Source organism: Penicillium hordei (genome assembly GCF_028827395.1).
Source record: "Penicillium hordei strain IBT 12815 chromosome Unknown utg000006l_segment0_segment0, whole genome shotgun sequence".
NCBI classification, from domain to species: domain Eukaryota; kingdom Fungi; phylum Ascomycota; class Eurotiomycetes; order Eurotiales; family Aspergillaceae; genus Penicillium; species Penicillium hordei.
Window position 1 is genome coordinate 849,912 of NW_026623147.1, and position 23,596 is coordinate 873,507.

The 23,596-nt window shown below is 49.4% G+C and overlaps 7 protein-coding genes across 7 annotated transcripts; 3 read left to right on the forward strand and 4 right to left on the reverse strand.

The window, feature by feature from the left end:
- Window positions 1-1,175: 1,175 nt before the first annotated feature.
- On the reverse strand, window positions 1,176-5,645 carry N7537_011001 (putative TMEM1 family protein; the record flags this gene model as incomplete). The annotated part of the gene is made up of 4 exons (XM_056902055.1): window positions 1,176-1,826; window positions 1,881-2,957; window positions 3,008-5,559; window positions 5,612-5,645. The coding sequence occupies 4 exons, from the start codon at window positions 5,643-5,645 to the stop codon at window positions 1,176-1,178; spliced, it is 4,314 nt and encodes a 1,437-aa protein (XP_056747342.1).
- A 383-nt stretch (window positions 5,646-6,028) lies between these two features.
- On the reverse strand, window positions 6,029-6,947 carry N7537_011002 (wax synthase family protein; the record flags this gene model as incomplete). The annotated part of the gene is made up of 2 exons (XM_056902056.1): window positions 6,029-6,539; window positions 6,601-6,947. 2 exons carry the CDS (start codon window positions 6,945-6,947, stop codon window positions 6,029-6,031), a joined length of 858 nt encoding a protein of 285 aa, XP_056747343.1.
- A 1,000-nt stretch (window positions 6,948-7,947) lies between these two features.
- On the forward strand, window positions 7,948-9,307 carry N7537_011003 (aspartate aminotransferase family protein; the record flags this gene model as incomplete). The annotated part of the gene is made up of 2 exons (XM_056902057.1): window positions 7,948-8,135; window positions 8,197-9,307. 2 exons carry the CDS (start codon window positions 7,948-7,950, stop codon window positions 9,305-9,307), a joined length of 1,299 nt encoding a protein of 432 aa, XP_056747344.1.
- A 396-nt stretch (window positions 9,308-9,703) lies between these two features.
- N7537_011004 (putative membrane-tethered transcription factor (SPT23)) lies at window positions 9,704-13,966 on the reverse strand (the record flags this gene model as incomplete). Its single annotated transcript, XM_056902058.1, has 3 exons — window positions 9,704-9,835; window positions 9,897-13,310; window positions 13,364-13,966. 3 exons carry the CDS (start codon window positions 13,964-13,966, stop codon window positions 9,704-9,706), a joined length of 4,149 nt encoding a protein of 1,382 aa, XP_056747345.1.
- Window positions 13,967-17,531: 3,565 nt separating this feature from the next.
- N7537_011005 (AA9 family lytic polysaccharide monooxygenase) lies at window positions 17,532-18,890 on the forward strand (the record flags this gene model as incomplete). The annotated part of the gene is made up of 1 exon (XM_056902059.1): window positions 17,532-18,890. The coding sequence occupies one exon, from the start codon at window positions 17,532-17,534 to the stop codon at window positions 18,888-18,890; it is 1,359 nt and encodes a 452-aa protein (XP_056747346.1).
- Window positions 18,891-20,480: 1,590 nt separating this feature from the next.
- N7537_011006 (uncharacterized protein) lies at window positions 20,481-20,954 on the forward strand (the record flags this gene model as incomplete). Its single annotated transcript, XM_056902060.1, has 1 exon — window positions 20,481-20,954. One exon carries the CDS (start codon window positions 20,481-20,483, stop codon window positions 20,952-20,954), a length of 474 nt encoding a protein of 157 aa, XP_056747347.1.
- Window positions 20,955-21,201: 247 nt separating this feature from the next.
- Window positions 21,202-23,329, reverse strand: N7537_011007 (putative RNA binding protein Ligatin/Tma64; the record flags this gene model as incomplete). Its single annotated transcript, XM_056902061.1, has 3 exons — window positions 21,202-22,286; window positions 22,381-23,218; window positions 23,309-23,329. The coding sequence occupies 3 exons, from the start codon at window positions 23,327-23,329 to the stop codon at window positions 21,202-21,204; spliced, it is 1,944 nt and encodes a 647-aa protein (XP_056747348.1).
- Window positions 23,330-23,596: the final 267 nt, after the last annotated feature.

The window sequence follows — 23,596 nt, forward strand, 5'->3', positions numbered from 1 at the left end:
TTTTGCTTCTTGGTGTTTGTTTGCGCAATTGGATACTCCGTAACCAGGCTCCGTAATCCCTCGGCAAGATGCGATTATTTCTTTCTGTAAGTCTGGACGGAAGCCCCGAGAGCTGGAGATGGCTCGGTAGTGGCATGCGCAAGGGACATGTGATCCACTTTTTGTCTTTCGGGATTTATTCTTGGCTTTCCGGATGTAGTTCGGTGTTGGTATACGGGCCTCAACATTATTTGTTTACTGTATTCACATATGTTGTCTCGACTTGACTAAAGATGGAAGTCAAGAGACTATCGGATGATCTATAAATACAATATATGATTTTACGAAGTGGTACGTAGTAGACACATTCAAAATAATAAAATAAAATAAAATACTGACCGTAGTATAAAATTGCCCCTACCCGCTTGTTGGGACCCTTTGGGGTTTTGTTGGGGCCCCACTCCCCCTTTTTGAAAAATACACAAACGTTAATTTTTACTTTCAGATGTTTAATTTTTAGTTCCCCTGGGGCCCCTATCACCCGCGGACAACTTGCCACCTTAGATAAGATCTGATCGGGGACCTCGGCGCCGCTCTCGGAATTTTCCATATTCCAGGGTTATAGCGGATTGATTAGAATGGAACTTCTCTACAGATTATTTGAAAATATCTCAACCATTCAATCTTACAAAAAAAGGCTCGAACAGAACACATGTGGGGGTGCGATAAGCGACCTTGAAGAAACATCGAGGTCAGCTAAGAGATGGAGCTAATCCATACTAGTGCCTACTAGCCTGTATCGGGCCAAGTGCCAGCGGGAGCCCCAGCCGAAGCCACTCAAATCCCTATACAGTCAAACTCCGTTAGAATCGAAGGAGAGCAAATCCCTTGGGCGTCGAAGAATTTTCTAAAGTGGTGAGAGTATCGGCATTCCGGGTTATGTAGAGCGCAATACTCTTCCAAAGTGATCTAGGTTTGCAGAAAGGTGGGGTCGATCTTAACGGGGTTTGACTGCATTCCCGAGGTCTATTCCCGAGGTCTATACAGCAATCTACACACAAAGTAGTACAATTGAAGGGTTCACAAAAGAATAAAGGATTCATGACTCGTAGAACTACATACAAACACGTACCCTCAGCGAGCCTATATATGACTCATTATACATACAATCATCCACCCCACACAGATCTACCAAATCAACGAACCTCCTGCGTCCGCCGCTCCGAATCAACGAGCCAGGATCCCCCACCAGCAGCATGATTACCGCCAGCGGCACTAAGACTAATAGTAGTCTTCTTCAAATCTGGGAGAACAAGAACCGTCTCGCCATGGTTACGGTAGTCAACCTCACAAGGGATCGAGCGACGAGCCGGCGCCATGGAACCAGCGGGATCAGCTGCAGGCGCCGACGTCAGGAGCTGAGGTGCCGATGGGAGGAAGGTACGGATTTCAAGACCCGGAAGAAGGAGATGGCCCGGTTTCTGGGGGAGTAGTAGGACAGTGAAGCGGGTGGATTCGCCGTCGCGTGCAAGGAAGTTGCCCCGGCGGCGGCCACCTATTTGCCACTGGTCTGGATTCGCGTGGATCTCGTAGGAACATTCGAGGGGTTGGTCGGCGTTTTCTCGGGTTTCTGGGGAACACCAACGTCGCGTGTGGCGGAGACATAGCTCGGCGGTGATCATCTGGCCGACGGCGGCGTGGATGGATGGCCCTGGGTCGGTGGTGGGTTTGGGCTGGAGCTGGAGGTCGGCTGTGTGCACGACTTGAATCTCGGGGACGTCGACGGGGATGATGATGCGACGGGTTGGGATGGTGGGTTGTGCGGGGAGGGGGATGGTGGAGTTGTTCTGTTTCATATGTGAGTAAAATAGCTGGCTGGAAACACTAGAGTGGGTGCTTACCTTGTGCCACTCTTGGAGCCACTGTCGCACATCCTCGCCTGGTGCTTTCAAAGCTCCGAGCAGATCGTCCCATCGCACAGTCTCATAGGGTAGCATGTTTACCTCTCGAATGAGCCCAATGGCTTCCATGTCATTCGTGGACAGCTGAGCGCGGAAACTGTTCACAATGTGAGATGTGAGCAGCGATGCGTACTGACGGAATGGACTCGAGCCAATGGAAGCAGCGAATTGCTTTTCGACTGCATCGAGGCACTCATCGTCAACACATGTGAAGTCAACACTGAGTTGTAGACTCCGCGGCGTTGACGAAGCTGCGTTGCCTTCATTATGGCGAATTTTGTAAAGAAGAGATGCGGGCTGCTTGGGGAAAACGTCAAGGGCGACGGGGCCGGTGATGCTAGATTGCACGTCGTAAATGTCTGAGCTGGGTAGACTGCAGTTCATGATACGAAGCGGGATCAACATGGCCGGACTGATGGTGAATCGTGAGAATAGAAGTTCACCCTTGAAAATGTCCTGCACGTTGACTGATATAGGTAGGGTTGAAACAACATTGAATGATGCCAAGGAAGCGAATCGGCCTTGCTCAGTCTCATATCCGATCTCTGCTCGCGCTGAGAGGGTCGAAAACGCCTCCTCCACAGTGTAGGGGATACGCAATCGGACAAATGACCGCGCCGGCAATTGCCCGAATTCAATAATGCCCGAATCGTGGCTGGCATCCACCTCAATCTTGCCATCCACGACCTCTGTTTCTGCAAGGCGAAGTCGTAGGCCTGCAGTAGCTGGCCGGACACGGATCGTACCACTCTTGATATCATTTCGTCCGCTATCAAGTTCTAGCTCCAGCGTCCGCATGGCCTGCAGGTTAATAAGATGCGGTGATACAATCTTCGCTTGTAGAGCTTCGGCCGGAGGATAGCAATATATGTAAGGCTGGTTGTCAATTTCCTCCGAGTCTTCTGTTTCCCGGAAGCCAACTGGAAGGGTGGAGTCATGTCCGCCATTGAAGTTAAAGACAAGGTTGCCAGCTCTCATCTCGAGCCGGTCAATGAAGTACTTGCCTTGAAGTGTGGTCTGCATAAAAGTTAGATACTGGTAGCGAAAGCTATCCTACGAGTACTTACCGAGGAGTCAATCAAAATCTGTGTTGAGGATGATTTCACCACGAACTTGGCTGAGCTCTCGATCCAGTGCTCAGAATTCTGAGCGCTGTTAGCGCTGACCAGCCGAATCTTGAGATTGCTAATCTCAATCTGCTGGCCCAGAAGGAATCGCAAAGACAATTGTATCTGGAATCCGTCCTTGTTGTCGTACAGACGAATGGCTGGGTCGACGCGGAATTCGGCAAAGAAGTCTGTCAATGAAGCAGGGATATCCTTTTGAAGAGCACTAGACGCTTCAAACAAATCGCGGACATGTCCTTCTAACATTTCTTGTTCAGTAGAAGGAATCGAGCCAGCCACGGACTTCTGCCTGACTGACAATTGCGCCTGCGCATATGTAGCAAATTTAGAAAGCAGACGTATCATCATGCGAACGTAATCCTCGTTCCGTTTGAGCTCCTTCAAGCATCGTGCGTGGAGTTCCAGCATGCTTCCTTCCAGAACAATCCAGTACTTAGATCCGTAGAAGGGAGCCATGCGATGGAAATAGGAAGCAGCAGACTCGTAGTCTTTCCGACGGTATCGTAAAACGGCGATTTCAGCCAGGGCCTGTTCGACAGAGTTGACACGATTGGCCGCCATATGATGGCGAATCAAACGGTCTGTGAGGTCTTCATAGAGAAACAGGAAGGCATCTTTTGACTTTAATGCAGCCCTGAGGCCAGAAAGCTCGATGCCTACAAGCGACGATTCCTTTATCTTATTAGCTGTCTGCGACCCTTCAGTGTCATCGCCGTCCAGTGAGATCTCCGCCAGGTCACTCTCCCCAGAACGATGGCGATCATCAAAGAGAAGACCGAGATTGTTCCAGTTCTCAGCCCAGCCGCGTCTGCTAGCAATCTCCTCGAGCGACCGCCGAGCTAGAAGAAGCAACTCCGCCCTCCCAGATGATAGCTGTTCAGAACCAGTCTTCTGTGTGAGAATAGGTATGGGCTTAGGGTGTTCCATAGTGGATCGCCGCTGCATCAACGCCACACTATCAGAGATATCCTGGGTCACTGGCCGGGGAGGTCGGGCACCAGATGAGCCTATGAGGGAACTAGACCGGCGGGGCACATCTGCACGAAAATCTGTCATTGTGGCAGCAGCGACTTCACTCGATTGTGCAACTGCATGAAGAGAGGATTCAGGGAGCATGAGGGTCGGAGTAGAGGTTTGACTCAGGATCTGGAAAGCTGCCGAAAATGCCCACGAGGAGACTAGATTGTTGATAATATCTGTCTTGTCATCATGAACTACCTTCACCAGACCGCATTCGAGATCATAGCGGAGGGTACGTGCAGCTAAACCGATGAATTCTGTTGCTCGTGCGCAAATCTCAGCTAGTAGAATGAGGTTTTCTGGCTTCTTGCCTGATTTCGCCGCCTTGCCGTCTGTCACAGGTTCGCTACCAGCCAGTGATGGAGCTCTTGCAGCTCGGAGTAGTAGAGTCAGTTGACGAGAGAAGATGTATGTGCGGAAATCGAAGATGGAGATATCGCTTCCCAGGATCATTTCCCGGTAGGGCATCTTGTTGGCGTTAAATGGGAAATCCACCGGCTGAAGCTCCGAAAAGAGAGTCGCGTCATCGCTGTCGCTGTCATCGGAAGCTCCAACCTCCAATGCCTTTTCAGCCATCTCAGCCCAGTTTTTACTAGTGATCGAGAGTGCACCACTGTGTTGGTCGCCGCTCCCATCGAGCTGCTCTCGAATGGCCGCATCCAATCCAACGGCTAGCTCATCGTATCCAGCCAGTGCATCTTCGAAGAGACCCACATTCTCAAACCCCCTAGCAAGACCTTCCTTAAGGATGAAGAACGTGCAGAAATTCCAGCCAGGCAAACTGCGCTGAGAGTCTTTCTCCTTTATATCATCCTCGTATTGAGCCACACGCAAATCAAACGAGGCTAGAATCCCGTTCTTCATTTTATCAATCAAATCCTCCAATTGCTCCGCCAATTCAGGGGACTTGGTCCCCTGCTTCGGAAGACGCAATTGGGCCACACGATCCACGGCAGATTTGGATGATCCATTGAAGTCAGCCTTCGCCTTTTCCAGCACTGTAGTTGAACCACGGCCCCATTTGGAGGTGGGTATGGCCGCCTTGTCCGCAGCATCACCATCCGGTACTACATGCAGGATAAGCCACTCGAAGGCATCGTGCTTTTCCTGACTAGTAGTTGCGGACTGCGAGCTTTGGGAAGACGCGTTGGCCTTGATCCATTCGCGAAGGTTCCGTCGGGCCGTCGCCTTGTAGGTTTCGTTGTCGTCGCATCGGAGGAGGTAGACTTTCAGGTATGGGGTTTGCCGTAGACCGGGTATCTGGTGTCTGCGATGGGCAACTGTGCTATGAACAGTATCACTCGATGATTTGCGTTCGTTTGATTCTTGCGCAGGTGTGAAGCCGATGCGGAGCGACTCGATTGACCGCACGGGGCGGGTTGGCGATTTCCAGTGGAGATTTTTTAGGGGGAGCTTTGATTCAATCACGGGCTGTATGAGCGGAAACAAGCCCGAAGGATCTGTGTATTCCACTGTGTTTATGGTCAGCGCAAGCTTCATCCATCTTGATCACGTTGGTCGTACCCGTTACATTGCTCGAAGCCTGCGAAGGGTCCATGATTTCCCGGGCGCAATACGGGAAGTAGCCAATTGACTTCAGGACATCTCAGAATTTAAGGTGCATAGGAGCTTTCATGCGCCTGGAAGTTAAGGGGAAAAGTCGCGGGGTGAAGGGAGACATGCTGTCAACAGCGGCCACGCACGGCCTCGTTCTTTTCCATTTTAGTGCATATCCCTCGCTGCTTTTAGAATTCGGATCTACAACTGACCGGTTCTTTGTTTGACTCTTCTTAGGCTTATATATTCAGACAAATATACATGTTTATTTAGAGGGTATGTATATTTAAATATATACTTTTGTACTTATCTAAACCTCTGGCTCAACCCAACGGAAACTCGATACCAGCATGACCCCGGACCTATACCCGATGACCTCACATCTCACACCTCAACCTCAAACACCTTTGCTAGCACAGCACCACCAACCAAAACAATCACTGCCTGTATAGGCAGTCCAATCTGTCCTGCCACAGAAAAAGGAACCAGGGCTTGATTCTCTGGCCTCACAGCCTGTGGATAGAAGAACCCGGTTGAGGTGACACCCAGCCATGCCATAGACCATGTTAGACCAACAACCCTTTGCCACAGCGGTTTAGGAAGATTTTGGCTTTGTCCATTACACTTCGAAAAATATTCCCAAAGTGCTCTTATGACGTCTTCGATCATGAGGCCTAGAGGGGCCGTGACGAAGAATAACATGGCGCCGGATTCCTGTGTTGGGATCCCCTGCACAATATCGAGGACGAGATGCAGCCCGCCCGAACAGAAGAAAACAACAAAAACATTCATGTACCTCTGCACGAAGGACTTTGGCGTTAGACCCAATAAGTTTTGAGTGATGAACGCGCTGACAGAGGTCAGTGGGTTTTGCAGCAATTGGTGCCAGAATTTTCTACGAGAGCGATGTCAGTATAATACCCCATCTCCACATAATTTGCCGTGCATGAACTTACCCCCAGAAACCCCGTACTGTGTCGGCATCCAGCGCCCTTCCGTACAATGGAGGACAATTTTCAGGAGAGTCGAGACCCAGTCCCACAAGAATGATCGAAAAGACACGATGGTGGAAATCGATGATAATTCGGCTCACCACAAATCCAGCCGTGATGTTTGAGATGATACGTTCAATCCATTGTTCAGTTGATATATCCCATTGAGGCACTGGCGGCAACAAGCCACTTTTCTCTTGCTCCAATGCCTGTTGCAACGCAAGAGTAGCAAAGACATCCAGAACTAGATATTGCCAAACAACAATGGCTGTTTGGCGAACCAAAAAGCGACCACGAGGAGGCGTGTTCATATCACGTCGTTTATAATATGCTGGCTGTGGAGGGGCATTTTTTATTTGCCAGGGAGTGTTGATCCCACGAGGGTCAGTGAAGAGCTTAGTCGCGGCATAAATTCGAGCCACAAAGCTCTGGTTACCCCCAGAAGGCAAATCATTGCTATCCTTAGGGTTGATGAGTAGCAAGTTTAGGCATTGGAAGATGATGGTTATGAATAGGCGACCGCATTCACACCATACAAATCCAGGGCCTAGCACTGTGGCCACCGGTATAGCTCGATATACAATAAAGATAGAGCATGGAATTGACAGGTACCGAAGAACAGATTGTTTTGGGGTTGCGATTAGGAGAGTCGCAGGTATAAGGCATTGGGCAGCATAGAGAAAGAGAATTTTCAGAATGTTGGAAGAGGTTGACATGGCCCGCCTATCCCCAAGCAAAAGGGGAAACGCCTTTTTAACTGGGGTTGATGTTGCAAGAGATGTGATTTTGTTCAAAAAGGGGCGATCGTTTCTTATTTTTCATGATTCGCATCGAATCTCAATATTGGACTGCGTGGGCCCTTTACGGCGAGCGATAGATACGAAGGCGGCAAAATTAGATCCATGCTTCTATATTATTCACAGTCCCTCGATAACGAACTAACTAGTTATAAAATTGATGATTTATCAATATTCCGGGGTTCCTTGTAAATCATCCTCCAGTGCATACATGTTCCAATCTAGATCTGTCTCGATAATTAGTGGAAATAATAAAGGATTCACTAGTAATATACCCCTCTCTTGACTCATTCTTAAAGGAGATCAAATGCTTAGACTTGCCCTATTGGGGTAGTATTATATGTCAAGATATAGCAGGGGATTTGATAACATATCTATCAAAGTTACTATTGGATAAACTAGAACGCGCATCAGACCTCGGGATTTCCCCGCTCATATATATAACCATAGTATATAACCGACGTGCACAGTATCCCGAGGACCTCTTGAACAATTATCACGACCGATTTCAAAGATGGACTCAGCTCTTCACGATGCCGTGACTCGGTTTATCGAGCGCCACCCTGAATCCCAACGCCTGTATAAGCTATCTCTCGAAAGCCTACCGGGAGGAAACACCCGCACGTTGTTGCACACAGCACCGTTCCCAGTTTTCATGCGCAAGGGCGAAGGTTCAGAATTGTGGGATGAGGACGGAAATAAGTAAATATATTAATACATTAATCCGGCCCTTAGGAACGTCTCAACTAACAATATATTTCAGATATTATGATCTAGTCGGCGAGCTATCCGCAGGTCTATATGGACACTCTCACCCGACGCTGCAAAAGGTATTGACAGATACTATCCAGAATGTCGGGTTGAGTCTGGGAGCGACGAATGTCTACGAGCAGCGATATGCTTCGTTGCTGTGTAAGAGGTTTGGACTTGAACGGGTTCGATTTACAAACTCCGGAACAGAAGCCAACATCCACTGTCTTGCTGCAGCCAGGAGATTTACTGGCCGTCGTAAGGTTATCGTCTTCCGCGGTGCCTATCATGGTAGTGTGCTGTCCTTTGGAGATAGAATCGCGGAAAACAACATTGACCAGGCGGATTGGGTACTACTGCAGTACAACGATTCCAAAGGTGTTCAGGAAGCGTTTTCCCAGAACAATGACATTGCCGCTGTCATTCTGGAGGGGATCCAGGGGTCTGGCGGGTTCATTTCTGCATCTCCCGAGTTCCTACGAACAATTCGCGAGGAGAGTGAGAAAGCGGACGCGTTGGTGATTCTGGATGAGGTGATGACATCTCGGTTAGCACCGTGGGGACTGAAAGAGTTGTTCGGGATCAAACCAGATCTCATCACTTTGGGCAAGTATCTAGGCGGAGGCCTGCCATTCGGTGCTTTCGGCGGCCGACAAGATATCATGGATGTTTTCAACCCTCTCATGCCCGGGGCTTTGGTACACTCTGGCACGTTCCAGAATAACACTTTGATGCTGCACTCTGGGTATGCGGGACTCGCTGAAGTGTATACGGCTGAAGTTGCTCAATCGTTCAATGCTCAGGGCGATGACTTGCGTCAGCGCTTGCAACAAGTCTTTGCGGGATCTAAATTCTGTGTTACTGGTCAGGGCTCTCTTATGTGCGTTCACGTCACTGAGACAGGACTTCGTGCGGAGCAGATCACTTGTCGAGATGACGTTGCTGCGGTTGAGGCTACGGATCTTAAGCAGCTTTTCTGGGTGGAAATGGTGAATGCAGGGTTCTGGGTGCAGAGTCGAGGAACAATCACCTTGAACATCGCTATGTCAACCACGGCTCTCGATGCGTTTGTTGAAGCCATCGAGGAATTTTGCAAGAGGTATAGGTCCTTGATTGTAGTTTAGTACATGTATGGTATTCATTATAGTGGGCATAAAGAGAGACCCAGGAAGAGAACAGATGCTTAAAGAATTCTATTTGGATGTGAATCTAACATGAGGATGTATAACACTGCATACCTGGGTGACGGACCGATCCTCGATGTAACTGCAACAGCAACAGCTCAGAGACAATCGGCATAAAGTTCAAGTTAGAAATTTACATGGAAGGACAGTAAAACTCAATCATGCGGATTCTACATAGATAGTCGTGCCGCGTCATTATGCACAAAATAAGAAAGAAAAAAAGAAACCCGACAGTTAGCCCGTCGTATAATAGGGAAGCTTCACTCGCTCAGGAAGAACACCATAGAAATATGACCAGAGGAAAAAAGAAAAGAAAAGCAAAGAAAAGAAAATATCCTAAATGCCCAGTTCCACAGCCGGCTGTGTATAGCGAGATTTCACAAATTCAAAGCTGTCCGTGACGCCTTGCCAAATCCCGGGAGCGTAGCTTCGACCCCAGGCGCAAATAACGAGAATAAGAAGAGGAATCTGTAGAAATGGCGTTAACTGTGTACTAGACTGAAGAAGATGGATATCTTTATTTACTTACCCAGATAAAGTAGAGGTTCCGGTCGCTGCCTAGACCCTTCATTCGTCGAGCCTGTTGCTCTCGAAGATGCTTTTGTTGCTCGCGCGAGATGACATTGCGCCCGATTGTGATGTCTTTGATATCGTCCTTCTGGACTTGAGCTAGGGAAGCCGAAGCCGAAGCCGAAGCGGCGGCCGCAGCAGCACTGCTCTGGGCCTCGAAGTGTTGGTCGATAGCTGCCTCTGTTGCGGCACGGAGCAGACTGGACTTCTTCATGTCGGACTCATCGGTGGCGTCCGGGTGTGGGAATAGCTCATCGTATGAAGGTGGTTGGTTGGGATTGGGCGCGGAGGTGCCTTTCAGGTAATCCCACCAGCCATCTCGAGCAGCAGGTCGGTGAGGGACGAGGTTGGTTATGCGGCGCATCATTCCTTGCCCTTGGTAGTCCTGGAGGGCAGGCATCGCGGGTATCGCGGGTATCGCGGGCATTGCGGGCATTGGAGGCATCGGAGGGAGAGCCGGGAGATTAGGGAAGGCATTAGCCACGCTCTGCTGGAATTGATTGATTTGGAGAGCCAGGTGGTCACGCCACGCGACAAGAGGTGCTGGCGGGGCGAATCCTTGAGCATTTCCGGGTGGGACGGTTGGCTCGCTACTGTCCATAATTGGCGGACTGACGTCTTGGTGCATACTAGACCGACGAGAAGAGCTGAATTGAAGAGGCTCCGAGTCGGAATCGTCAGTAGTTTCCCTCTCTGAGTCGGTATCCTCTGAGTCATCAACAGCATGACCAAGAGATCCAGAGGCGGAAGACACTTCCCACATCGAGCTGAGCGAGGCCGAGCTGCTTTGCCGGCGGCGCGATGTGAGGGACCCAACACTGCGGGACCGGTAGTGTCGAGACGGAAGCAATGCAGCTTGGTGCGCGGGAAGCGTTGTCGCTAGGTCCGCAGCAGTGAAACCTCGTACACTACGAGTGTTAGGATTGGCGCCCGTCAGACGCAAACGGTGGACAATGTGAGCATGGCCATTGAGTGCGGCCAGATGCATTGGCGCATTGCCTGTGTTATCTTGCACATCGGGGTTTGCACCTCGAGCCAAAAGACCCGCAACAAATCTCGTCAGTCCCAACGATGCCGCAAAGTGAAGAAGACTCTGGCCGGTCGTGCTGCGAGAGTTATACCGCGGTGGCCGGGGACTGTTATCCAAGTCAATGAATTCCAAGTAGGTCAGCATCTTGGAGTCGAGATCGCCGAGTTTGCCTTGGTTTTCAAGACCTGGTACTTGGCGTTGCTGACCCCCAGAGGAGTTACCTTGCATGTCTGCCTGCATGTTGAAGAATGCGTTTGGATCGCTTCCCATGATCTGTTGCGCTGTGTGGAACGCATCCGCTTGGCTACCCAATTTCTGACCAAGAATGTTCAGTGCCAAGCGATACATCTGAAGCTCACGATCATCCACATAGCGGAAGAACAGTTGCTGTTTGGGCATGAGGGGTTGAGACTGCTGGACTTGACCAAATGTCGGGTGCTCATGTTTGAATACCACAGACACCAATCCTGGTTGAAGAGCGGGAGGCGTCAAACAGTTGAGGCACTTGTCTCCCCAGAAGGTAGTTGTAGTAGCCAAGGTATCGCCGAAAACAACCTCCATGCCAGGATAAAATCCGCTGCCCAACAGTGTAACCTCAGTACCTCCTGTGATGGAACCCTCGGCAGGCACCAACTTGTGAATCACTGATGGCAATCGATTGGGAGTATTGTTGAGGGGAGGCCAAACCTGGCTTGAGGAATTCGCGCCAAGTCCCATTGGAATATTTGGATCATGGAAGCCGTTGCGATTTGAGCCACCCGGTGTCCCCGGACGACTTGGATGGGCGGAGTTGGGCGTCGACGCCACTGCTCCCCCGGCCAGGCTATCCAAACTTTGTCGCTGGGCGGGAGTCGGGTTGAAGAATGGGTTGTTATCATTGTTCTGGTTTGGAGTGGGCGGACCATTTCCATATTGACTTGACATGGCGGACGGGTTTACGAACGGCCGTTCACTTGGTGAAGCGAATCCACGAGCAGCCGCAAGTTGTGCAGCATTGTTCATGGCCGCTGCCGATGACTGAGGTGTCTCGAGTCGTGTCATCGTCAGTTCCGACGGAAGCCTTCCAGAGCTGCTGTGTTTGCGTCGTTTGCTTTGTGGCCCTTGGAAATCCGATGGGGATGCTCCTCGAGACAGGCTCCTGGACGATTGAGACACATGCGCTCCATTCGTTGAGCCCGGTGTCGCAAATGAACTGGGCGTAAGCTGATATTGTGAATTGAACCTTTGTTGAAGACCCTGCAGATCAGTTGGCGAATGAGGTTCACCGAGAGAACTTTGCCCGTTCTCGGGGTTTTGGCCTGAGGGAAACACTCCAACACCCGGTACTTGTGTCCCATCTGCGAGGGAAGGCGAAGGGCCAGTCGGTGCAGGCGCGGATGGAGCCTGCGTCTTATGGTCGTCCGTTATCATAATCGAATTTGTGATAGCCTGCGCGACCACGTTGTCCAAGTGATCCTTCACAGTGAATATAACCTGGAATCCGAGCTTCTCATTTTGGTGTCGGCAATAGCATGCAATCCGCATCGGCAGTTCCACTTGCATTGATCCTGGTGGGACTGATAATCTATCGCCGTAGCCGCTGCTGGAGTTCTTTGCTGGTTCGGTCCATTCCTTGATCTCGCTGGTGTTGAAGACGATGACACGCTTCTCTTCATCCTTTTGAAACAATTCATCCTCCTCGGGCTTCCTTTGCTTCTTCCGTGACGCACGTTTCCGTTCTCTCTGTATACACCCACTGCAGATTTTCACATCACCTCCGTCTAATGGACGTTCATCATCCGAAGTTGCTTGATAGTGATCACCCCTTGTTCGTGCAAATGCCCGCTTGATCTTTTCTCTGTCTTGCATGGCACTTGTGCATACCAGACTTGTATACAATTGAAGGGTATCGCGGGTAGGTTCGGTGGCAGGAGGAGCAAGAAATTTGAGTTTCGAGATGGTGTGCGAGGGAAGACGGAGTTTCTTGACGCCGGTAGGTAGCGGGGAGAGGGTTAATCGGATCGGAATTTGAGTCTCAACGCGGGATTTGAGAGAAGTTGGATGCACAGTGAGAACAGGTTGTAGAGAGTGCGTATTCATTTGAGGTTGGGCCGGGGAGGAAGCGAAGTTGACAGGGAATTGGTATGGTGCTGGTGAGCCGAAGTTCATGGCGGGTGATAGCGAGGTGTGAAGAGGGGATTGGCGATTCATGTTGATGCCTCCGAAGCTTTCTTCTAGAAGTGACGAAGGAGACTGCCCACCCCATTGCGGGGCCGCTCTATCTATATCTTGAGCCATTGCGGTCGAGTATGGCGATTGGCCGTTGAGTCCAAAAGCGAAGAACGGAGAGCCGGGGGGATGAACCTATGATTCGTTAGCATTGCGCGGGAAACAACGAAGCTGTTCGAATGACTTACCGAAGGCACAGCATCGATCGACGCCAGCCCAGCGTGATTGCTCGAAGGGCTCCAGAGCTGCGATTTCGAGCGCTTTGGGGGTCTCGGGAGTGACCCATTGTCCGTCTTCAATGGGCTAGGGCTACTCGCTGCACTTTCAAAATCGAAGGCTGCGTCCATTGCCTTGTTGCTGACCTCCAAATCAGGATCCATAGAGAACCCACCGTCCATAGGAAACGAGGGATCAATATTGAACGGCGATTCCTCCTTAACTGACGATAATTCCGGGCGCATCCAATCCTCCGACGGGTAACTAGTAGAACCTAAAGGATTCTCACTATGCGCTGCGGAGTTTGTCGAGGCGATCGATGTTTGTCGCAGGTGGTTCCGTGGCGATTCGGAGGAAGAACTACGACCCGAATCATCTGGCGATTCGGCTGGCGAGTCCGCGGCAAGACCCGGCTGCCTCAGGAGGTTTTGGTCTTGGTATGGCTTCGAAGGCCCCGAGGCGCCATTCGGACGGGAAGTTGTGGCTCGAGCGAATAGATCGTCAAAGTCTCCCCCAGCATTTTCGGTTGACATCTCGAGTTTTGTGGGGTCCAAAAAGTCCATGTCATCGTCCATGATGATAGGATCCAGGGCGGAAAAAGAGGGCGAAAAGGGTGTCTGCGCTGATACCATGCTTCGTTCTTTTTTTTTCCCCCGTTCTTGATTCTTTTAAGTCGCAGTCGATCTCAACCGTCAACAGCCACCTTCACAACACAATTGAATTTGACGATTCGGCCGCGTGTCGAGAGAGAATCTCAGAGATAGGGATCCAAAAGTATGACAATCAAGTCTTGTCACGGTTTAAACCAGGACCAGTCTCCGATACCATGGCCCTGAGAAAGGTGAGATTTGAAGGTGTTGGGGAAAGTCACTGCCTTGCGGGTTATCCTGGAGGAAAGGGGAGCGGGAAAACTGTGAGCGCCGATCTAGGCCGGCAGAACCTCAACAAACGTAACCAACGAGTTTACTTGGGAATTATGTAGTGCTGAATGTCTGAAATATTGAATTTATTCAAGTGATATAATTTTATTTGGTTTGAAAATGATTACAGGTTTTTTTAGAAGTGTTTATCCCCCAAATCATAGCCTTAGAGATATTTGTGTTTAAAATAGACACCTCAGGCCGCACAAAGCGGTGACAAATACAGGACACGGCATACGCCCGCCCTCCCCATATCTTCTATCGCTTTGAGTTGCTGTTGATCCTACTTCTCCCGTCTGACAAGCGGGAGAGGGTCTGAGTATCGGGTTTGGGTTCTGTTCTGCGGAGTAGTCTTTGGAAGCTTTGGAAGACTTTGTATGACCAACCTCTTACTTTGTGACACCGAATTTCCTCCTACATAGTACTACATAGTAGGGAGCGCCCTCCGGACTAACACCCGGGGCCGAATACTTGGTATGACGAGAAGGTACTTCGTACGCCATACATGCATAAGAGGATAACGTACGGTGGCCTGTGCCAAACGCATATAGACACTTCGGGTCACCATGCCTTGTAAAGGAGATTGTGGCACTCCGCTTATCGGCTGTGTCCTAATCTCGCTATGATGGTTGTAACACCACTTAATGCCGTGCAAGCCTAGGTGTGTTGCTTACTGCGATATCGTATCAAGACGCCAATGCAGGTGGCACTATGATACACCTGAAGGTTGTGATCGTCGGATTCGCCATGGCAAGAGACTCTGAGCAATGCTGTGCTGCGAACACCTCTCAACATGACAAATTTATAATCCTGTGTTGGTGGGGTTCACTACTAGCAAATTGTAAAACAGGTATCTTTTGTATAGCAACTGCATATAAAAGGTACATGAGCGCTATTAATTAAGTCTTTACCCACTCACCATTTCCGCACCAAAACTGACCAACTTTGAACCCTGCTTTCTTAATAAATTTATGTAGTAACATATTTTTTGATTATTTTGATATTTATTAGCATTTTAAACCTAGGGTAAATTATATATAAATTATCTGAGAAACTATTTTAGATAAAGAGTGGTCAATTTTCAAAACTTGACAAATGATCCGAATCGCGAGTTTAGGATGGGAGCCACTATACATAATAGAGATTCACCTTGATATTTATATTTCAATCAGTTACCACTTAACAGCCACATATGTTAGATCATCCAGAAAAAGATGTTTTGTCAATCTGATACTGATCTTTTATTAAAAAATTATCTAAAGAATTATTGCCATATAAATTCATTGAGAGAATAGGTTTCAAAATCAGTCAGTTTTGGTGCGGATGTGCAGGGTTTGTACATAAACGTAACATGTTGCATAACCTCAATTTTCTTAACCCTCAAACTAGTTAGGAAAAATATAGGAAGATATATATAGTTCAAATGAAATCTTAATTACTTACTATCAACCTTGATAAGAACTATCAAGTCTACTTGAAGCGAGAGACTGGTTCAGGTTTTAGAATATATATTTGTAATACTATTTAAGATGCTCCTGCACTTCTACATTATACTTCTACATATAATTAAAATAATATTAGTTTTAGATCGATTGAACTAGAAGTACGTTATAATTTCGCTTGTCTTTGTCAATTTCTCTTTTACCTCCAGGGCTAGTTTGAAAGTTGAGAAAAATCGATGTTATGCGTATGTTGTGCATGTGTACCTTTTGTATGTAGTTGCCATACAAAAGATACCTGATATTCACAATTTGCTAGTGCACCCCACCAACACTTCGAAGCGTTGGTGAGCTTCCTACGAACTAGAGCCTCCATGCACAGTGGATAGTCTGTCTTCTTCAAGTATACACCGTGGAACCGATTGACTGTCTATCGGAATTTTATCAGCCATAGATATCTGCCCTAGAAAATGAACGGACCTGCATTTATGGGGATCTAGTTCCTCGCGGACAATCACTCACATAGCTGAAACTGGCTAGTGTTGATCTAGACTCACATCGAAACTTCCCGCTAATAACCAGGCTCACGGTTCAATCAATTTGAGAAATGTTCGCCGAGGTCAATGAGATTGGTCAAAAGTCCGATCAAGCTAATTGAGAAAAGGAGAATGGTCCGGTGAGAAACGTCAACTCTGGAATAACGTGATTTTTCATGTGGCTTGAACTACTTCACAACTTTCTTGTAGATTTGGTGCTTTTGCAATTCATATTGCAATTTAGATCTGACAGAAGCGCTGGACACGGACCGTTCCAAGATTTTGGTGGACAGCTGGACCGTATCATGCAGGAGACGGACATGCAGGCGGAGCGTTTCAGAATTTCTCTAAGCGCAGAGGCTTTATGGAGTAACGACCCCTGGCGTTCGAAGGGGCAAACAATGGCTATCTCAAAGCCTGGAACATTGTTCAAATGAAGCGGGTTGGATTAAAAGAAAAAAAAAAAGCCGTTGAAGTTGGCCATGTACATTATTTCTGTTCCCACCATACCTGTTTCAGCATACAACATAGTAGTAGATACTAGACCTACCAGAAGGCATTGTGGGATAGCACATTCTCTGAAGTTCGCCTGAAGCTTCAGAATATTTCAGAATTTAACGAGGTTTCCCCGAAACAGAACAAAAACTTGCTTCGTAAAATGTTGGAAGAGCGGAGATGTCCTCACTTTAAGGGGTTGAAACTCGGATTGTCACAGACAAACTGCCCACGATCGACAGCCCTAACTAGAAAATACGAGACACCGACCCTGATGGAGCATAGCTTAATTACGGTTGCGCGCTAGTGCAGCCCTGGGAGTATCCGGCGCTTCGAAAACCACATGCTTCATCTATCTGTCACCTCCTAGATGCAGATGTCTCGGTCGCTCACAATTGTCCACCTATGACTGCACCCACAGAGTGGAATCCCTGTCCTATGCTAGAAACCTCCGTCGAACTTGGGTCATCCCCTCTGTGATACGTGCTTCTTGGCAACGGAGTGTGCCGCTTTGGTCGAAATGGGAATGATGCCGGCGAGGGAACGTACATATATAAGGCCCTGGCATCCAGGCCACTTGGTTTTTCTCATCTATCCTCTGCATTCCATTCATTTCAAGGTCTAGTACCATTCATTCTCTTTTCGGGTTGACTTCATTGACTGAAGTCCCCTTTTCATTCTTTTTTCGCTCACCTTTGATACTTCGGTCCTTTTCCAATCAAACGCTGTGCGTTTTTATCCAACTTCAAGATGTCTATGTCAAAGATTGCTGGTCTCCTGCTTAGCTCGGCCGCCATGGTCGCTGGCCACGGTTATGTGTCGGGTGCTGTTGTTGATGGCACTTACTACGGCGGCTACCTCGTGAACAGCTACTCCTACATGGACAAGTCGCCCGAAACCATTGGATGGGCCGAGAAGGCCACCGACCTCGGCTTCATCGACGGCAGCGGCTACTCTAGCCCCGACATTATTTGCCACAAGGAGGCCACCCCTGGTGCGATCTCCGCCGAGGTCAAGGCCGGTGGTAAGGTCGAGCTCCAGTGGACCGAGTGGCCCGAGAGCCACCACGGCCCGGTCATCACCTACATGGCCAACTGCAATGGCGACTGCTCCAAGGTCGACAAGACCACCCTCAAGTTCTTCAAGATCGCCGAGGCCGGTCTGATCGACGACAGCAACGTCCCCGGCAAGTGGGCAACTGACGATCTCATTGCCAACAACAACAGCGCTACTGTCACCATCCCCAGCGCCATCGCCGCTGGCAACTACGTTCTCCGTCACGAGATCATCGGCCTGCACTCTGCCGGCGAGGAGAACGGTGCTCAGAACTACCCCCAGTGTCTCAACCTGAAGGTTACCGGCGGCGGCAGCGATGCTCCTGACGGTGTCCTCGGCACTGCCCTCTACAAGGCCACCGACCCCGGCATCAAGATCAGCATCTACACCTCGCTGGACTCCTACAAGATCCCCGGTCCCGCTCTGTACACTGGCGCAGCCTCCGGCTCTTCATCCGGCTCCGCGACCACTACCGCCCCAGCTACCACTGCCGCGCCTACTGCTGCCTCAACCGTGAGTGCCTCTCCTATCCAGAGCTCCTCTTCACGCCACCTCACCCGCACCCGCACTGCCCGTCCCACTTTCAGCCCCAGCAGCACCCCCATTCCCTCATCTGCTCCCACATCTTCTGTCTCCGCTTCCACCGCTAGTGAGCCTGGTTCCGAGTCCACTGAGGCTCCTTCCACCGTCACTGAGACTGCCACTTCCACTGCTTCTGCTCCTCAGTTTACTGACGAGCCTGATACACAGACTGCCAGCGCCCCCGCCGACAGCGTCTCCATCACTTCCACCGCCAGTGGCCAGTCTGCCCAGAGCACCTCCCCCGTCTCCGGTGGTGACGACTCCGGGTCTAGCGCCAGTGCCAGTGCCACCGCTGCGCCCACCACTGCCCCCAGCTCCGGCTCCAGCTCTAGCTCTGGATCTTCCGGCTCCGGCGACTACTCCTCGTACCTCAGCTCCCTGAGCGCCGAGAAGCTCCTCGAGGCTATCCGCTCGACCCTGAAGTGGCTTGTCTCTGACAGCAAGGTGCACGCCCGTGCCCTGGCTCACTGAAAAGTTCGCCCCACGTGGTGGACATATAGTTGTGGATGCATTACATCTATTTCTATATATCTTCTCGGTGTGAATCTTGTTACAGAACATCTGTGAAACTTGGATCGGGTATCCTCTCCTTTTGTCGATGGTTCGATTGGAACTGATTGTAACAACACCGCGTCACGGATTTCTTTTTATATTCTATTTCCTCCCTGCATTTTGCATATAGGAGACGATAGGCCGGATTTGGCCTTTTTTTCCTGCTTTACCTTGACGAATGGAATCTTTGGACTGCTCAATTTTATGATCTCGTAGATTAAAGTGTAATTTAATGCTCTACTAACACCGCATAGACATTCAACGTAAAGCCGCACAGCGTATCCAGCCCCAAAGCCTCGGTATAGATAGGGCACGAATTTAGGTCGCACGAGACTGCTGTAAGAGAATCAATGCTCATAATAGGCTAGACTTCCTTTCATATTTGACAAGTGGAGGAGTCTTAGGGGAAGACAAGTTCCTTCGTGACTAATTGCAACACAATCGTACCGAGAGACCAGATATCACTGGAATACGGGCTGCCATTCCGGGTGAATCCGTACAGCTCGGAAGCTATGTAGCCGCGGGTGCCCTTCAAGGTTGTAGAGATTCTCTCTTCAAAGCGGGCTCCAAATCCCCGTGAGCAAATTCATTCTCACGCATCATAAGAAGACCCTCAAGGATCTGACTAGCAATCTCCCTTCTGTTGCAGGAAGTGGTAGTCGGTCATACAAATAGTGCCATGGATCGCCTAGTTCAAGATGCTCCATCACGATGAACAGAGCATCGGGACTCTCGTACCATCCAAATGACTCGACGAAACATCGCTCGTAACAGAGGTAGCTCGGAAACAGTTTCCATCATGATTCTGGGGATAATTAAATAAACTCTTGAATGCGAGAACTTCGCGATAGCTTTCGACTCCTAAATGTAATGAACATTGGTAGATCCCCTAGTCTCAATCTTCTTAATAGCTCGAAGATTTGTTTCCCCTCTACCTTTGATGCATTTTTGCTACCACACAGACCCGCAGCTTCCTCTTCCAATTTTCTTTTATCGCTTCCAATGCTCAGTCCTAGAAACAATCCGTCGTCTAGAGGTAGGGTCCGATTCGTCGTATGTGTGGACAGTTTCGTGCGAGTCCAGGACAAATGTAATCCTCAATTTGGAATCACGGACCAGATCAGTTCAGCACAATCAACGGATATTTTGATAACAAAGAGCCCTCATACTATCCCCACCAGATTTAGATATCCTTATTGTAAGGTTTCTAGTCTGGCAGAAAATAATAACCCCCAAGCCCACTTGGACTATAGTAATCTCAAGTAGTACGACTCTGCAAATGGAACATGTTCTATTCTAACAAAGTCCTGAAGTACAAGGAAGCGTGGGAGCACGTGGACAGCAACGAAATCATGCGCTGTATAAAATCTCGGGTCATTCTTCGATCTCGCTCTCTGCCATATGATAAATTCCATCTACACTAACAAATAAACCGCAACTACTATTTCCAAGCCATTCGGCACCCTCGTACCCTCACCTAAGAAAGCCACCGACGCCCAAAGATACACAATGTCAACCCCGGAGGATACCAATGAAGCTGAAAGCAGCAGTACCTCCACCCCAAGACCAAGCACTGAACCTACTATCATCACCATACGCGGGTCCACACAACACCGACCAGACAATACACCTCGCGCAGATACCACACGACGCACAGAAATCTACACCGATAACCCGGGCCACGCGAGTCGTCTGACAGATGAGGAGCGCCAGAGACTAGAGGCAATGGCGGCAGACTCGAGAGGCGGAGCGATCTTCGTTACGTATGATCTGGTTCACAGAATCGATACGCTCATGGCGGATGGGACTCGTCGCACGGATGAGGCTTTGATGCAGTATTTGTTTCAAGATGATATCTGGGAGGCTGTTGATACTAGTGATATGAATATTACGGAGACACAGGGGGTCGGTAGGGATGGCAATGGTAATGGTAATGGAAGGCAGGGAGGGGAGAGTGAATCGAAATTGACGAATGGAACATAGAGCCATGACGAGAAACTGAGGCGACAGTGACGGTTAGTTTAATGTTGGGTGGAAACAACTGAGTTTCTGCGATTTGGATGGGTTTGTGGTGATGAGCTGGGGTTATCTGGGAAGATAGTCTAACCAATCTCATAATGAGTATCTTTCTTCATTTCTAGCAGTATGCTGCATGCTTGATTTATCGTTTGTACAAGAAAAGTGCTCTCTACCTAGCAGTGATATGAACAACTGATCTTTTGCGTGGCGATCATTTCTTCTTTTTGGTTTTATCCACAACCTCGATCATTTGCGGCTTGAGTCCACGGCGAACAAGGGCCGTCTCAATGGCCTTTCGCTGGTCACCCTGAACCAAGACTTCCATGATCCCCTTTGGAGCACCAGTAGCCTGTGTGACACTAGTGCTACCGGCACACTTCTTCTGCAGCTCCTGTGCCAACAGACTGGGAATGACGCCAAAGACCTCTAGAGTCATGACTTTGGTAACGGTCTTAGAACCTGTCCGCTTCTCGAGGGTGACATGGACCTTCGGTGCGGTGCCTGCTTTTGGCTTGACGTCAGCGATAGTTTGACCGGTCTTCAAAACCACATGGTACGGCGACAGCAGTGTTTTATCATCCATGAGTCGTTTAAAGAGACCATCGCGAGTGACCTTCCCGCGTGCAAGTGTCCCTTTATCTTCGGCTGATGATGAATTGAAGATGGTGTTCGCAAGGAATGGGTTGACGGTTATGATGCGCCGGTTTTCTTTTGAGATGATCGGTGGATTTTGGGATTCAAGGTATTGATCCAAGTGACTGGATACTTCGGAGTATTTGTAGAAGTTACTTGTGTCGCTGGCGGCGAGGGCAGGGAAAATGGTTGGCACTAGTTTTCCTGATGGCCGATATAGACTTTGCACAGTAATCGTCTGGCCCACCGAAGGGTCGGAGCCATCCGGCGCAGCCGACTTCTTGCCTTCAGGTGCAGCCGCCTTACTGTTCTCCAAGGCACGTGGTGAAGGCAGTCTGTATGGTACAAATCGGTCGACACGATGGTCCCCAAAGTCGACATCCAAAATGACGGTTTCTTGGCCGTTACGTTCTTTGGTTTTGACAAGTTTCGATTTGTCCAGATGTTTCATGAACTTTTTGACGTTTTTCCAACTGGTTTTTTTGATGTTGTAATGCTGAGCCTGTTGGGGGGTGTGCACAGGAAGATAAGGAGTAGTGAAGTTGGCGATCAATGCCGAAGCTGTGATTGGCAGTGGAAGGCCATGGTCCGTTGCTGATGGATTATCCTGCTTGAGCTTGTAGAGGGCGTAGACAAAAGCATTAACGAATGCCTCGTCAATTTCTATTATTTGTCAGTACTTGGTTGATTTCATTTCAAAATCCAGCTGCTGGCTCCAACTGCTGGCTGATAAAAAAGGGAGGTATGGATGGCTTACCCTCTGTTGTGGGTGCCTCCTCCTCGGTCACGGGCTCTTCTGACGCGATTGGGTCATTGCTTGATGTTTCAATGTCCCCAGAGGCGGTTGTAGCCCCACCATCCTCGATTCTCAACTCCTCTATTTGCTCCTTAACACCCTCAGTTTCATCCTCGTCCCAGCCCTGCAAGTACTCTGGAGCCTGACGACCAGGCAGTGACGCAGAGCTCCACGCCCAAAGTTCGTCACCCTCCCAATGCAATCCACGGACCGCATGGCCTTTTGTGCCTTGTACCTCCCCCAATGCCGAAACGTCGATCTCACAGATGCCTACAAAAAGTGGCACTGTGTGTCTGTCCACACTTGCGACCGCGACAACGGCGCCCTTGACCGCTCTTTGGGGGAATGGAGGTTCATTCGCCAGGCCCGGTGTCATTAAGTCAGCTCCACCATGGAGCTTTCCCATCACAAACTCCGGGGTGTAGAGTAACGGGACTAAATTGGGATTGTGCCATAAAGTGTAGACAGTTGGGTATAATCGTTTGTCGGCCCCCGGACCGTGTTCCAGCTTGAACCATAGCACCCGCTCATCGCCGTCGGGATGTGTACCAATATATACGATCCCTTGAAGTTCGCGAAGGTCTGGACCAGCGGTGGTTGTAAAACGGGCAGTCTGAGTGTTATCGGGCAGTAGGGCATTTCGGATCGATGTAAGGCTTAAGGCGGGGGCAGATGCTGTGCTGGGCTCGGACGGGTCTGCTTTGGTGGGGTTTGAGGTGACGGGGATCTGGTATTCTTTGATAATTTGGTCGGCAATCTTCCTACGATCAGAAGACCGCAGTGGAGAAAGGTTTTTGATCTATTCTATCTTAGCATATAGTCCTTTGAAATGGTAGTGTTGCAAACCCAGCAAGGCTTGGAGGGGTAGTGCGGGGCAGAGATCATTTACCGTAGGCTTCTTTTTGAACATAACTGCAAGCTTGTAGCTATAGAATACAAGCGTAGAGTATAGTTGAATTCAAAAAAAGGGAACTGAAGAGCTGGAGAGTGAGAAGATGTTAAGAGTCAAGAGGTGACGTGTGAACAAAGAATCTCCCCGAGGTCTCCACATGGCCCGAAGAGGAAAAGAACTGACCTCTTAAGGTTTCTTAGCATTTAGTGCATAAAATATACTAGTTCATAGATTCTCTACATGTAGTAGTACCCCGTGAGTCTCTCCACCTGCCGTCCAATCTCC